The sequence below is a fragment of the Triturus cristatus genome, chromosome 10 (assembly GCF_964204655.1).
Source record: "Triturus cristatus chromosome 10, aTriCri1.1, whole genome shotgun sequence".
In the NCBI taxonomy this organism is placed as follows: domain Eukaryota; kingdom Metazoa; phylum Chordata; class Amphibia; order Caudata; family Salamandridae; genus Triturus; species Triturus cristatus.
Window position 1 is genome coordinate 197256182 of NC_140593.1, and position 16081 is coordinate 197272262.

Below are 16081 nucleotides of genomic sequence, written 5' to 3' on the forward strand. Positions count from 1 at the left end.
TGAATGGATGTTTGAGTAGGTCAGTGTGCAAGTGGCTGTTTTGTACAGTAAGTGTCTATGTGACTGGCTGTATAGGTGAGTGAGTGGGTGTGTGACTGCTTGTATGGATGTGTGAATGGGTAATTTAGTAGTTAACTGGATTAGTGAATTGATGTGAGAGTAGCTGTATGAGTGCGAGCTAGTGTGAGTGGCTGTGTGGGTGAATGAGTGGCTGTGTGAGTGGCTGTATTAGTGACTTAGTGGCTCTGTGAGTGGCTCTATGGGTGAGTGAATGCTAGTATGAGTGGCTGTATGGGTGGGGGATTTGGCTGTGCTAGTGGCTGTATGAGTGAGTGGTTGTGTGTGTCCTTAAATGGGTTTGTGAATGGTTGTGTAGGTGTCTGAGTGAGCCTATTAGAGGTTGTATGGAGGTATGAGGAGGTGTGTGAGTGCTTCTGTGGATGATGTCTTCAGCGATGTCAATAGAGATGTTATCAGTGATGTTACGGACCATGTCATGATTGATGTGATATATGAGGCCATAAGCAGTGCACTGCGGGAGAGTAAGTTATGTTTAGCTCTGATAACAATAATGGCAGAATTTCTATGGGTTTCTACGAGTGAAATGTAAGCTTAACTATAATATCCATGCAACCATATGTTTATTCAGTGAATTTCTACTTTAAAAAAAAAAAATCTTTTCGTAAATATACCGCATCTGTAACTTTTACATTTTTTGGTGAATTTCAGAGGTTTTTTTTTTATCCTTACTGTAACCTCCAAGATTTCAGAGTGGTTGTGTTAGTGTCCGTGGAGGTCGCTTACTTGCTGTGTGAGTGACTGTCTCGGAGTGGGTGTGTGGGTTTGTGAGTGAATGTGAGAGTAGCAGAATACCTGTGTTAGTAGGTGTCCGAGTGTTAGTGTGACTGTGGATTTAAAATTCGGGTGAAAAGTGAAAAACAAATATTTAGAAAGTGGGAAAGCAAAGCGTAGACACTGACAGTAAAGTAATATATGACAGGCAGAAATGGGATTAAAGCAAGGAGAATGCACTTTAAAAATTACAGAAACAGCAACATTAAATACTATAAAAGAGTAAACGCAGAAGTAGTGGAAGTTGGTTAAAAAAGAAAGTGAAGGTAGCGTCTTTCGAAATGTATTATTTTAATAATTTTGTTTTTCAACATGTTTTGGGTTCTGCGGTTCCTCCTTGGAACACAGACGGGCAATACTCTATGGTTTTAGTTCCGATCATGTGAATAGAACGTATCCGCCATTTTCAATCTGTAGATTGGGCAAAGTAAAAAACGGGTTTTTAAGTATATAGGAGACTGTTTGCAAATGTACCATACGGCTGCACATATATGGAAGTACAAAGTACCTACAGTATAATTATTTTTAAATAAGTGTTTTCATGACTTTGGCAAACTCGCAAATCTGCTGCTGAGAACCGCGGGTCTGCCTGATATGAAAATACGTTTTTTCCCATTCTATTGGTTCATGTTAAACCACACGTAGTTTTGATTAGGACCACTCCCTAAAACAGTTATTCTTCAAGCTGTTTTGGGAGAAGCATTGCTTGCTGTTTCTTCCAGTTGCAGTTTTTTTTCCAATGGCTGAAGGGAGTGCTCCACCTCCATCTGGAGATGAAGAATAAAAAGAACTGTCATCTACTTCGATGAAGGAGAGAGCGAGGTGTGGCAGTTTTTCACTATACTGTCTGGAGAGAAGAAGGTAACTGTCAGTGTTGTCATATGCAAATTCTGTGGGAAGAAGTTACTGTGTGGAACTGCAAAAAAAACTACAGCCATGGAACATCGAGTATATGGAAATAGGAATTAGGCGGTAATTACTGTGGCAGCTACCTCCACAAAGTTAGGTAACTCTCTGTGCTACCTGCCACAAGCTTGTGGCACTGAGAGTGCAGAATGTTTCAGATTATGTTTTTGAAGTAAAAAAGCACCGGTGTTTTCTTTTTAGTTCTCGCCTACGCAGCGCGCATGCGTTGCATATGAGGGCCTTTAGCCGTCGCTCTACTCATTTTCAAGCACGCACTCGTGCTTGTGGCGGCATCCACCTTGTGGGAGCGAGCAGGGGCACGCCACAAGCACGAGTGCAGTGCTTGAAAATGAGCAGACTGCACTCCCAAGCGCGTGCTTCACTCCGCCTCTCCGTCCTGCTCGCACTTCTTGTTTATGCGTGCAGTGTTAGAGGTAAACATTACACACTCACTGTCGTCTCTTTTGTTGGTGAATAGTCCGCCCCATGCATGCAGCTGCCACCCCTCCTCTCCCGGCCTTCCGTTATGTGCGCTTTGCTTCACTTCGGATTTAGCCTAGTTTTAGTGCTCTCCATTTTCTAACACCTTCCCTATAGAGCGAAGACAATGTCTCCTCTTTTAACCCCTCCCTCGCTTCCCCCTGCCCTCTCCGAGGATTCTTTAGAATTGCTGTGGAATCTGCGCGCTATTATAACCAGCTCTCATGCACCACAGAGCAGGGCGAGTTTCACAAGTGACCTTGTGTGCTCTTGCTAGAGGAGAGGAGGCGTCATAAAAACAATTACATTGCACTAGCTCCCGAGAAAGCCCTAATTCATTGCAGGATGATGTCACCTTAGTGCTTGAGAAACCCTTCATTCATTGCAGGAGCTTGGCTAGTCCTTGGCTAGTTCTGCTCGGGATTATCCTGAGCAACACCAAGGTTAGTGGCTTAATACTCCATTCACTTGAAAGAATACTGAGGTACAACTGCAAAACATTCTATTTGCACGAACAGTTCTGGTGCAATGCTGCCAATTTTCGTAGCTGCAGTGAAATTCTAGCCGTCTTCATTGCGGTGCACAAAAGGGTAAGGCTGGAGACCATACTAAAAACTTTGTGTAGTCCGCTTTTATACGTGACGCTCTTCGGTGCAATTTTTACATTCATATTTGCAGCAGAAGACCACCTAGAGAAAAGCACAAGACACACTGGTGAGTTCTAGTATTTGCAAATTGAACTGAGGCCTTTCAAATATGCAGCCAGTTCTGCCGTTCGCTGCTCCTGCCTGGCCTGCTTCGCAAAATGTGTCGATCTTGCACACACGAGCACTTGTGTTGAAAGCACTGGTTTTGTGAGCAGACATGTTTTGAAAGTAAAGAAAACAATGGCCCAGCACCCCCACATTAAAGGTGCCTCCTAGTAATGGGATTGGACTATCAGACGTTCCATTATAGTAAAAGTATGTAATGTTTATCAATGGTTTCTGCTTTAACCTGACACCAGGCACTAAGGATTCACGCATCCAAACATAACCGTTGCACTCTTGGGCAGTTGGTGACTGTTGCGTAGGCATTGTGCGTTGAAGAGTGCATGGTTAGGAGATCCTTCGTAACGTTGTATAAGAGTAGCCTGTTAGTATTCAAAGGAACCCTTTTAAAAAAACTTTACAATGAAGACAGATTGAGGAAAAAATACAAAGTTCTGAACCCGTGACATGCACTTTGCAGTCCGTTCATTAATACTGGTCATAACTCACTTTGGTATATCGGAAGTATTTCAACTAATAAAGTGCACCTAACAACAGAGCCTCTGTGTCAAAAGCATTAACTGTTACCTATCCAGATAAAATACAAATCTGTGATTCACATGTTACGTAATGAGCTTTGCAGCAGGCACGTTAGCTTTCCATGCAACTTTCTGAGTAAAAAATTGCATGCAGCCTCTCTTGGACGAATTCAGCAAACCACTAGAGATTTACTGTCACATTTCTACTTATTGCTAATTAGTTTGCCACAGAGTTTTCAAATAGTTAATCTGTTGGTGTCCTGACAGACTCCACACCCCTTGACTCTTCCCCATGACCTTTGCCACACTTTCACCCTCAATCTATCAGTTTGTGTTGTAAATGGCTTCCAATTCCAGTACTGCCCGTCTCCCATCTTTCATTCAAACCCCCCACCTCAGGTCTCTCTAGCTTACCCATTGTTCATTCAGCTCTCTCCATACACCTCTATTTACTCCAACCCGCAGCCACAACCTCAGTTCTCTCTCTATCACTCTCTGGATCTACCACTACTTATGTATTTTTTTGCCACTCACTCTATAGCTGTTTACATCTGACCGTTGTATCTCGCCTCCATCTACTTCATATTTCTAAATACTTAACCTCTCTACTTCACCACTCTGTACCTCTCTTCTCTAACTCATTCTCTCCGTAGCACCCTAACTTTCTCTCACTACCTAACCTCTCAATTTATTTCTACATTTGTTCTATACCTCCACTCTTTCTACCTCTGTTCTTTATCCTCACCTACTTATTATTTTCTCTTCAATATTTTCTATACTTCTCTGTAATCTTTTCTGCATCTCCTTCTGTGTCAGCTCCCCCTTTCTACCTCATCTACCTCTACATATCCCCCTTCAAACAATTGTTTAAAGCAAAACTCTATCTCACCCTTTCTGTCTTTTGCACCTGTCACTCTCCTTTTTTTTTTTTTTTTTACCACGGCCTTTATTCCCCATACCTCACTACTCTTAACCTGCCTGGTTTTTCTGTACTTCTTCTCATTTGGCCTTTAGTTGACCACTCTCTCTACATTGACTCTATTCTTCTTTACCTCACCTCTCTACATGACTACCTCTACCCTTCTCTGCCTTACTTACTTTTCTAAATTACCTCAACTTCAGTGTGCCCCAGAAACTCTTCCTCAACATTTCCTTCTCCCTATCTCACCACATTCTAAAACGTCACCCATCTCTCTACCTCAATTTGTCTACCTACTACTTCCTCTTTCTGCCACTCTTTATCGGTGTCTCATCTTCCTCGCCCAGCCCATTCCAGTGTGTTCTGTTGTAAGTTTGTTTTGCTTGCAATCTCCCACCCAGTGCTGCACGTAGTAAAACCTATAAATGTTAAGCACCCAGAATAATGTGCTGCATAGCTAAAAACGTATAAGGTCCCAAAGGAGAGACCTATTGGCTATGCCAATGCTTGTTTCATATTACATTGCTGTTCCACAACACCATTGTGATTTAACCCCTTGAATGCCCATGACGAGCTGGACTCGTCATGGCACATAGTTCTCGTGTGCCCATGACGAGTCCCTGGGGAATCCCTCTGGTGCGGGCACCAGAGGGATTCCCTTTAATTAAAAATAGCCTTGGGAGCTGGGGAAGAGCTTCCCCAGCTCCCGAGGCCCCCCCCCCCCCTGCTTTCCGTGTAATGACGATCAGCGCGCACATCGCGCTTACGTCATTACACTGAAACTGAAATGAGCCAAGAGGCTCATTTCAGTTTCACTTTCTACGTGCTCAGGGGGCTATCTCAGCCCCCTGAGCACGTAGAAAGACGGGAAAGATATCGTTGGAAAGGGGAGAATCTCTCTGCTTGGGGATCGCCACAGGAGGGCGATCCCCAAGCAGGGATCCACCCACTAGATACCAGGGAGGGGGGAGCGGCCCCTTAGGCAAGGGCCTTTGCTCCCCCCATATGACTTTGGCACCATTGAGTCTTTTTGCCCCCCCTGGGGGGCAGATTGGGGCACTAGCCCCCAATCTATTCCACCGGGGGGGGGCAAAAAGCCCACTAGACACCAGGGAATTAAAAAAAAAAAAATAGGGGTGGGGGCTGGCCAAAACGGGCAGGCCCATGCCCCCACCCCACCCCCCAATTATTACAGTCTTTCTGCCCCCCCCCCCGGGGGGCATATGGGGCATTGGCCCCTAATCTGCCCCTTCAGTGGGGCAGAAAGCCCACTAAACACCAGGGATTTGTTTTTAGGTTTTTTTAGGGTGGGGCTGCCGAAACGGGTACGCCAATGCCCCCACCCACCCGCCATCATTACAGCCTATCTACCCCCCCTGGGGGGCAGATGGGGCATTGGCCCCTAATCTGCCCCTTCGGGGGGGCGGAATGCCCACTAGACACCAGGGATTTTTTTAGAAAGTAAAAATAAGGATGAAACCCCCTTCCCCGATTCTGCCCCCAGGGCGGCAGAAAGCCCACTGGGCTTCGACTTTTTTTTAGCAGTGTGCATACCTGTGGATTTTGGGCCCTAGCGCAGTTGGCACATAGGCAAACCTAGCAAACCTGTACATTTTTGAAAACTAGACACCGAGGGGAATCCAGGATGGGGTGACTTGACTGGCTCTCACCAGGTTTTGTTACCCAGAATCCATTGCAAACCTAAAAATGTGTCCAAAATAACACATTTTCCTCACATTTCTGTGGTGGAAAGTTCTGGAATCTGCGTGGGTCCACAAAATTCCACCCACCCCGCGTTCCCCAAAGTCTTCCGAGAAAAATGGTACCTCACTTGCGTGGGTAGGCCTAGTGCCCACGTCAGGCAAAGGCCCAAAACCAATTGAGGAGACATCAAAATTACCTATCCCAAAACAATCTGGTTTTGCAAAGGTGGTCCAATGAGTTTTTGGCCCCGGGCTTGGCGGCTATCTAGGGAAACCTACCAAACCCACACATTTCTGAAAACTAGACACCCGGGGGATTCCAGGGAGGTATGGCTTGTGTGGATCCCCCGTTTCCTTACCCAGAATGCCCTGCAAACCTCAAATGTAGTTGAAAAAATCACCTTTTTCACACATTTTTGTGTGGAAAAGTTGTGGCATCACCGGGCTGACACAAATTTCCTACCACCCAGCGTTCCCCCGGGTCTCCCGATAAAAACGGTGCCTCACATGTTGACACAAAAGGCTTTTTTTTTCAACAAATTTTCAATTTATCCTATATTTAACTGTTAGTTTCTATAAAGAAACCTTGATGGATCTACACAAATGACCCCTTGCTGAATTCAGAATTTTGTCTACTTCTCTAAAATGTATAGCTTTCCGGGATCCATTATTGCTTTTGTACCCATTTCTACCATTAACTGGAAGGAGGTTGAAAGCACAAAAAATATTAAAAATAGGCTATGTCCCAGAAAAATGCCAAAACTGTGTAAAAAAATGTTGGGTTTCTGACAAAAGTCTGGTATCCCCTAAAAGCTGGGAAAATGGTGATTTCAGCCCCAAAAACCCTTTTTTGATAACATTTGCAGGGAAAAACCCAGATGCTTTCATTTGCAGCCTGTTTTTCCAATTTTTCCCCCCAAAAACTAAATTTTGCTGTATTTTGGCTCATTTCCGTGACCCCTCCAGGGGAATCCACAAATCCTGAGTACCTTCAGAATCCCCATGATGTTGGAAGAAAAGGACGCAAATTTGGCGTGGATACCTTATGTGGTGAAAAAGTTAAAGGGGCCTCAGCGCGCACTACCCCAAATAGCCAAAAAAGGGCATGGCACAGGAGGGGAAAAAGGCTTGGCAGCGAAGGGGTTAAAAATGCTAAGTTCTTGCATCCACTTTGTTTGTTTTTTGGTTAGTTTATGAAGATTTCTTTTTTTTATTAAAACAAAACGTAAAAAGTCTTTTAAAACAGTAAACAAATGGTTCTTACCACCATTGAATCCATTAAAGAGATGAGTCTTTCTCTTTATTCTTTTGTATCGTTGTCTATACGTTGATAAATATATGAATACATGTGTGCGTGGAAGGGTCAGTGTATATATGAGTGTGTCCTTGGGTGTCTGAGTGAGTGTATGAGTGTCCGTTATTGCATCAGTGTATGCTTGCGTGTGTCAGTATATGCATGAGTATGTCCAAGTGTCTCTTGAGTGTATGTATGACTCGGTGTCTGAGTGTGCCAGTGAATGCATAAGTGTGTGCTTGGTTGTGTCAGCTTAAGTATAAGTGTATCAGTATGTCGATGGGTGTCTGTGTGTCTGAGTGTATGTATCAGTAAGTTTCGGAGTATGTCAGTGAATGAATCAATGTGTACCTGGGTGTGTCAGTGTATGCAGCAGTGTGTCCAGGGTGGTTGTATGTAATAAGTGTGTGTGTGAGCACCTGAGTGTATGCCAAGTGTCTTTAGGGTATCGTTTACGGTGTGGGTTATGATTCCAACATGTTTTATACCAAACATGATAGGATTCGTTGCAGCCAGTTTCGAGATGGTCATCGTGTGATGATGCGGTGCCCCTCTATATGGTATATGGCTGCTTCACTGACAACACGGGAGAATCGACTCCGGAGGCTTTAGGGGTGTCCTGCTCATCCGGGAGCACCTGCTCACTTAGAACCAAGCACCCTGCCTTTAGGATTGCAAAGGTCTACTATAGGGATGACTTATAGGTTTTAAGTGCAGTGACCCTACATATAGGAAACCTACAGCTTTTTTAAGTGGTGCTAGCACCAGATTACACAGTGTGCAAAGGCAGGCCTGTAGTTCCATTTTGAATGGTCTTCCATGGGGGCATAATGCATGCTTCAGCCCATGGGGGAACACTGGGGTACCTATGCCCTGGGTACCATAGTACCATACACTAGGGACTTATAAGGGTACCCCAGTATCAAATCTGGAATGTACCCAAGTACTTACCACAACACTTTAAGGGAGAAAGCAGAGAGACTGGGGTCCTGATTAGCAGGATCCCAGTCAGACTAGTCAACAAGCATTTGCAATGCAATAGGTCTCGCAGTTACACGTGTTAAAGCTATTGGCATTGTAAATGACAGTGCCTTTTATTTATGTTTTTAAAACGAAAACAAATATAAAAGGCATTGTTATTTGCAATGTCAATAGCTCAAACTCGCGTAAATGCGAGACCTATTGCAATGCAAATGCTTGTTAGGTTTTGCCTGCACAGCACTTGCTCTGTGCTTGTGAAATCTTTTGTAATTAAAACATCTTCAGAGGCTCACAGCCCGCCCATTACTTACTATTCGTAGGCTTTGTCTTGCTTCAGGACTGATGGTTCACCATGGTGCTATATGTAAAGCTCTTACAATTCTCAGGTCCTCAGTGTCATGTAGTCTTCTGCAAAGTAGTCTGATACTGGACCCCAAAACTGCCCATAGTGCTGTTTCTCCTCTAGTACACCTTAGAAGATGTAGTCCATCCCCATAATATAGCATACTTTTGCATTCCTATCTTAGGTGGTTGGGAGCAGCCATTTAACCCATTTGTTGAGTAGCACCTGCTCAGCAGTAAGCAACAGAGAGTTTACTAATGCCTGGGGTGCATCTGCAGTCCCTGGGCTGGGCCTCAGGCACCCACCCCAATTCCCCACTTGGAGACAAGTATGTCAGTAAGGATTTCTGTTGCCCACAGTATCTCCAGTGAAACACTTTCCAAAAGGAATGACATGGTGAGAGAATAGCAGGCTCCTGCATTAAAGAACCCCAGTTCCCACTACAAACGGATAACCGAGTATTTATCAAATATTTTGAAAAATATTTTCTCATAGAATTAAATGGAAGACTATTTTATAAGAATGCAAAATGTCCAAAAACATGAATAACGACCAACAGATAAGCAAAGAAGGAAGTAAAAATAGCAAATGTAGCGTTCTTTCCATGTCGCAGGGAATATTAATCGAGATCAGCTGGTCAAAGCTTAGCAGAAACACTGCAAATCAAGAAGGCGCTGTGCTAATCATTCCACTTCTTCTCCATCACAAGAAAGAACTCCAGTACACACACATTAAAGCAAAAAAACACAACTAGAAAGCCATGAGCTCCTGACACATCTGTCCTCGCCTTCAGGAGCAGCCACAGTTGCACGATGTCCTTGCACAGCAAGGAGATGAGGTTTAATGTCATGGTGTCGCCCATGGGTGCAGCCTGTGGTCAGTGAGCCGGCTAGCTTGGAGCCAACCTCGGGAGCCGCTGCTGAACGCAGACCTCCATGTTACAGTCCAAGCCGGGCGTCTCTTGTACGGGACACAATAATTTTCTTCGAATTACACCAGAAAACCCAGGACTTCTTTCAAGCCTGCTCAAGGGGCCAAAAAGGGCGTACTGCGCCCAGCTCACATCTCGCCGCCTACCGTGCCACCAATAAACATAAATAACTCAGACAGTTGTACACCTGCTCATGACGTAGAACGCCCTGCCAGCTCAAGGGGCTGTAAACAAAACTCATCTTTGAAGAACCTGTCCTGTTCTCGGTGCCTGCCGGAAGTCTGGAGCTTCCCTGCGGCACCCCCAGGCTTAGCAAATGGTAACCTACCCAACGAGGCGGCTTCAGCCGTGAGCAGGTCTGCGGTGAGACGGACAGCTGTCACACTCAGTGGGAACTTCAGGGGCCAGACTGCTTTCTTTCAAAAACGCACACCTCTGTGTAACTAAAAAAAACTGCCCATAAAACACACGGATGCAGAGAAGACTTTAGATAGATCTCTGACAATGCAGCCCCCATGGATGCCCTGAGACTATCAAGTGCAGGCAGCCTCAGTCCCCTCTGCCATGCCATTTAATGAAAAGGCTTGGCACCGTTTAATTAATTCACTCAATAAGCAGCGCTGGCCACTGGGGAGGGCTCTCTCGGAGAGTGCCCTCAGCCCTGACTGGGAGCCAGAGGCGAAGCTGAGGAAAACTTCACACGGTGCGTTCTCCAAAGGACAAGTCCTGCTTGGGCGAGTTAACTGTTAATTGATCTGCTGAATGTTGATGCCTCGAATGCATCACCTGACCAACTTGAACTCTGTGATTTCTAGATGAGACATGGATGGTTACTTGTGTACTTTGTAAAAATATTCTAACCGTGCAAACAGTATGTTGAACAGACGTTCTTAGTGAATATGTGCGCACTGTAGAAAAAACAAGCATCGATCTCTTGTCTTTATGAGGTCATGTGTTTCTAATTAGAAATACATGGCCCCATAAAGATAAGAAAGTGCTTTGCGACAGCAGCAAAGCAGGTGACCCAGTCCGGATCGGAGGCAAAAGGGCGTCAACAAAAACCCCTAATTTCCAATGGCAGGCCACCCTTTAGCATAAACGGTGACGCCAGCCAATGGAGATGAGGGGCGGGGCTTCAAGCCCTCTTCTCAAACTCCTTGTTGACAATAAATCTCGCCAAGCGAGCAGCGCATGCGTGCGCTGCAATGCTAGGCGAGACCTAAAAACAGCTTAGCACTAAGCAAAAAATGGGGGTAACCATAGAAGCAGATCCTACATTTCTACATCTTCTGAATGTCACATGTGCCCAGAGATTCATGTAGATGCTGTGGGCTCGGCTCTCTGGGTTCTGGCGTATTCACTCTTAAGTCAAACAGTACACTGCATACAAGTAATTAGGTGCTGGTAAGACTTTAACATCGCATATCTCTACTGCAGTCCCTTTCACTGATTTTACTGCACAGCATGTGTTGTTTTATTCAGGGGAAGATGGGTCGCTGCACCACAAATGCTTGAGTTAATTATGCAGCTGTTAACAAGGACGGCTCCTCTAGTAGTAGTTCATGAACTCAAAAGCAGTGCAGGGTTGACCCTTGCAGAGCATGGGGGACAAAGCTTTCAGCTGTCTTTGATTTTTTTTTTTTTTATTTTTTTTTTGTTTTATATTTAAATTTATTTATTGACTGCAAACAAGGCACATTAACGTACATAGCTCTGCGCCACCAACCAGGGGCCGGCCACCATTTCGCATTTTTCCCTCCAAATGTATCGGCTATCCCACAGCTGTCTTTGATTATAGTGAAGGAAACATTTCCCTGCAGAGATTGGTCTGACTCCAGCAAAACTAGTCCCATAGATACTCCAGGACGCCTAGACTACAAAGGACATCCCCTTAATAAACGTCAGTTCAGAAACACATTAATGACTCTGTTATTTGGCTACGCTAGTGACTGAATATACCTGATTTACAAATGGTGTTTTCCATTGGTAAGTGAATCTTATTTTAGGCAATTCCAGAACTCTTTACGCCAAAGTCAGAAGGAAGACCCAATTACAGAAAACTCTGAATCAGGCCTGTGCCACCAAGGGGTTCCTTTCACAGAACTTTTTTTTTCAAATTTAAAGTAAGGTTTTTTTAATACAAAGCAACAAAAACAGTATTCACAAGTAAAGGGTTTTTACGGCATTTTCTTTCATGAAATTTCCTGTAAAGAAGAGAAGAATAAACAGACATAACATGTACTCAATAATGCAAAAACAGAGAGCACATTCACAGAACTAACATTTCACAATTTGGTCATTTACACATCTAAGCTAACACTTATATATGTGTAAAGATCCAACTCAATCCTCATGTGATTCTAGGAGTAAGCTGCAACCCTTGCTAATTTTCAAGATTGCACACATTCATTTACACTTCACCACATGCACATGTTCATTTCCACATACAAAAAGTTCATTTTCACTTTGTAACTTTCTGTTTCTCCAAAGGAAAATATTTTACCCCTTTATCTACATTCTCGTAAATTTTAAGTCTTGCCATTCTCAAATTACACCCTGAAAATAAATATCATATTCTTAACATGAATAAACCAAATATGATTTTATAAGTGGAAAACTACCTGGAAAAAAAATTCTGAATACTGACACAAATGCAAATTTGACAGTTTTCACTCTCGTTTACAGAAAAGGCCCACTTTGAACTGCACACTAACGCACCCAAAGAGCACAGTTGTTTAAATACACTTTCCACCAAGCTGGCAGACTTACTGTTTGAGTAAATTACTCACTATTGAGTCTAAGGATCAGGAATTGGATTTTGATTTTGTAAAGGCCTGTGATTTGCACAACTATATTGCAGCTAGTTGAGGTTTTGTGAATCGGTTTTGAGATGTTTAGAATGATTCCACATAAACTCCTGAGTGGAGACCACGTGAGCCACGCTCGGGCATAAAGCTTGGCTCTGGCTCAGCTCGAGGTCGTGCTGTAACCTCGAGCTCCTAATAAGCGGACCAATTTTTATTAGGCTCCGGCCTGCCACTCTCCCTCTACCCTCTTGCACAGAAGTAAAAACAAAGAATAGGGTTTGAGGTAAAATAGGAGTCCCAAATAGATGCCCAATTAGTTGCTGACTTGTAATAAATGAAACCATAAAAGCTACATAAATCACAGCTTCCCCACTTAACCAAATTGTGTGATCTTCAGCAAATATTTCATTTCATTGATCCTCATTTTTTCTTCACTTTCACATATGAAAGCACGTGATTTCATAATTCCAGTTGCACAAAAACCTGTTGTTTTTAATTTAACTGACTATAATGTTGATCTGTCTATAAGAATTTGGGCCATATACAGGGTTCATGTGACAACTGTCTTGCCTTATAGTTGGCTAATGGCACTGTCACCAGTATCGGGGCAGGGAGGAATGGTTCTATGTTCATGTTTAAAAACTATCACTTTTAATAATAAGTACTTCTCGGTACGGTGCTAAAATATGGCATATTAATATCAAAGCCTTCATATGTTAAAGAGATACACTTTTTTAAAGAGACCATCATACTTGACGTGATGTACTTTGTTGTATGATTTACATGGAAAGACTTTTCAGAGCTTGGCTTGTACACAAGCTTTAAGAGACAAGCAAGACCTTTGGCTCGGCTCGCCATGTTAATTTGCTGGTTTGCCCACCTCTACTCCTGACTACTCAAACATAAATGTAAATATGAAAGTGGGAACTGCTGTCGCCTGACAAATAAGTCTTTTACAAGCAAAAGATTTACCATACATCTGCCAGTCTCCATAACGCCATCAATCTGATCAAATTTTATGGTTAAGTATTCAAATTCATCCCTATTTGGAAAATTAATTAAATCAATCACTTTACCCAATGCACCATTTACTAACTCTTCCTCAACATTTAAATTACACTGCAAAATTACTCTGTTTTTGTACACGCGTAAACTCTTTTCTAACCTTGCATTCCTAGACAGGGGTGTGTAATTTTTTAAAAAATCTACTCGTCTAATGTACAAAAAAAGTACAGAAATCTACTTGTCCTGAAAAGAAATCTTCTTACCTTACCTCTTCACTAAATCTATTAGATGGGCAGGTGGACAGGTAGAAGTGAAAATTAGGTTTAAAATATTCAAACGCATGATGCATTGAAGCTGCTATTTGGAAGAACAGTGTCAACAAAGAGATTGCATAAGGGAATCAGAAATTACACTTTACCTTACAGCACACGCCACAAAACAAATTATACAGATTGCGACTGCCTTGAAGGCTGTCGCATCCTAATACGGGTAGCAGGACCGCGTCAGCTAGTCAGACGGTCCTGCTTTCGCCACGGTGCCAGTCAGACAAAAGTCTGACCGGCACCGTAATCAGGCCTTAAATATGGTTTCTTGAGTAATTACTTGATGTATGTGGTTTATTTTTTTATAAAGGAGTATTTTGGTGCGATGAGAAGTTCTAAAAGTGGCACGAGTTGGCCTGTGATCCATGTTTGTAGAAGGACACAAGGAGTGTCACAGAGTCTGAATGAGACAGCTAAGAGGAGTGAAGATGTGCAGACTGAGGGACTGGTGATGGAGGATAGGTAGTGTTGCTTCTTGTCTACTTTACCTGTTTTACCGAAGAACTAGGCTTTATGGTCTAGGCTTTTCTTTTTGACTTGGTTGTCTAAGGGTTCAGATATTTTTGAGCAGGATCCATATCCACAGAGCTAGGTGGTGGGTGTGAAGTTTTGATATGATCTCCAAAGGTTTTTGCAAAGGGCAATCGGCATGAATGAATCGGTAGTAGCTATTCCCGACTTTAATAAGAGCATAAGACTTTTGGATGTAGAATTTTGTCAACTGTTTTGAGTTGTTTTTACACTTCCATGCTTGCATGTCAGGTTCTTAGATTTGAGGGTTCAAGTACCTTAATGTAGCACTTGCCCTCCTCAGAGTAACAGTGCATTATTGAAGTTTGTGTTACACAAAGGAGTGGAGGACCAGAAGTAAGGCAAATACTGCATGCTTTGGTGTAAATTTACAAATAGTTAGGATGCAAAATACATTGCATGTGCATTAATTTTTTCAAAGGTGTGACTTCGTGTTCACAACATTGAAATGTACATTTCTCTGACCCTCCTGAGAACATAATTGTTCCTACACCTGACTCCCAAAAATACAGAATAAAATTATAGCCTGCCAGTAACAGTTTTATCCCATCATAAGTATCATTTGTACCTATTAAAGGCCATATATCGGCGATTGAAATTTGTGGGTGCTGTTGACACAATTTGTGCTCCTAGATTCATTTCATTTATGCTGTTTGGTAGAAACTTTGAATTAGTGGGCACGTAAGCAAGGCCAGGAGTTTAGATACATAGCACATCATAGAATTCCAATAGTTTCTCTTTGTATTTTTTTTTACGGCATGGGAAAGACTTCCAGCTATTGACTAAAATGGAATGATTGCATACCATCTGCTGTCATTCAGCGTCTGAGACTTCTTAATAGAAAAAGGTAATTTCAGCACTGTTATAATACCCTTCAGCCCATAGCATCTTGGGTCTATCTGGAATTTCACAGCTGAGCTAATAAGCACTGTAGGTTTATTGCCTAGGTTCAAAAAATATTTAGCGCAAACTTTGTCTTCCCCCATTAATGTCCACAACCCAGCTATATACTAACCCACCCCTTAATTTGGGTAGGGTTTGTACAAAAACTGCATATCACAGTAATTCCATTTAATAAACTTCCAGAATGACCTCCGGTTGATCATAAATTAAATGTTTCTAAATTGGCAGTAGATGTTGTTTTTCAATTAAGGTTATCTTCACCTACACACAATGTAGGTGGACTGCCCTCAGGTGAAGTAGAGCTCTTCTTTTAAATCATGTTAGCAGATGTTTAATTTCTTTAAATATTGATTCACTCCTTTTATATTTGCAGATTTTGCAGCTGCACAGTTGCGTCAATACAACAGGCTGACCAAGCAGATTAAACCTGATATGGAAGAATACCTACAATTACGAGAGAAGCAGTAAGTGAGACGTTCATTTTTCATGCTTAATTTCCAGCCAAAATTAAAAAAACAGCTGTAGTACCACGTGGGGCAGGATAGCACTGAAGAGTGGATACTGAGCAAGCTTTGCTTTGATAGCCTGTGTACTGGTGTTGCACAGCTCTGGTAATCTGATTTGCCGCATACCTACCCTACCCTACTATTGAAACTCTGATGTGCAGGAACTGTAGGTTTGTATTCCGCACACTGAGGTATTGCTTTACAGTCCTACCTGACATGTGGTAGTCTTGGAAAAGTGAAGGTAAACAAAGCAGGAGTTGCAAGACTGTTAATCGTTCTAGATGAGAATTAATTTATGGAATTAGATGT

General features: G+C 42.9%; 1 protein-coding gene across 2 annotated transcripts in view; it reads left to right on the forward strand.

Moving 5' to 3' along the window:
• The window catches only part of SYF2 (SYF2 pre-mRNA splicing factor), a 157459-nt gene that overhangs the window by 62938 nt on the left and 78440 nt on the right, over positions 1–16081 (forward strand). For both annotated transcript variants that reach the window (XM_085630804.1, XM_085630803.1), the window contains exon 5: positions 15640–15730. In XM_085630804.1, the coding sequence (XP_085486930.1) occupies positions 15640–15730 (91 nt within the window). The remainder of the gene's footprint in view (positions 1–15639; positions 15731–16081) is intronic.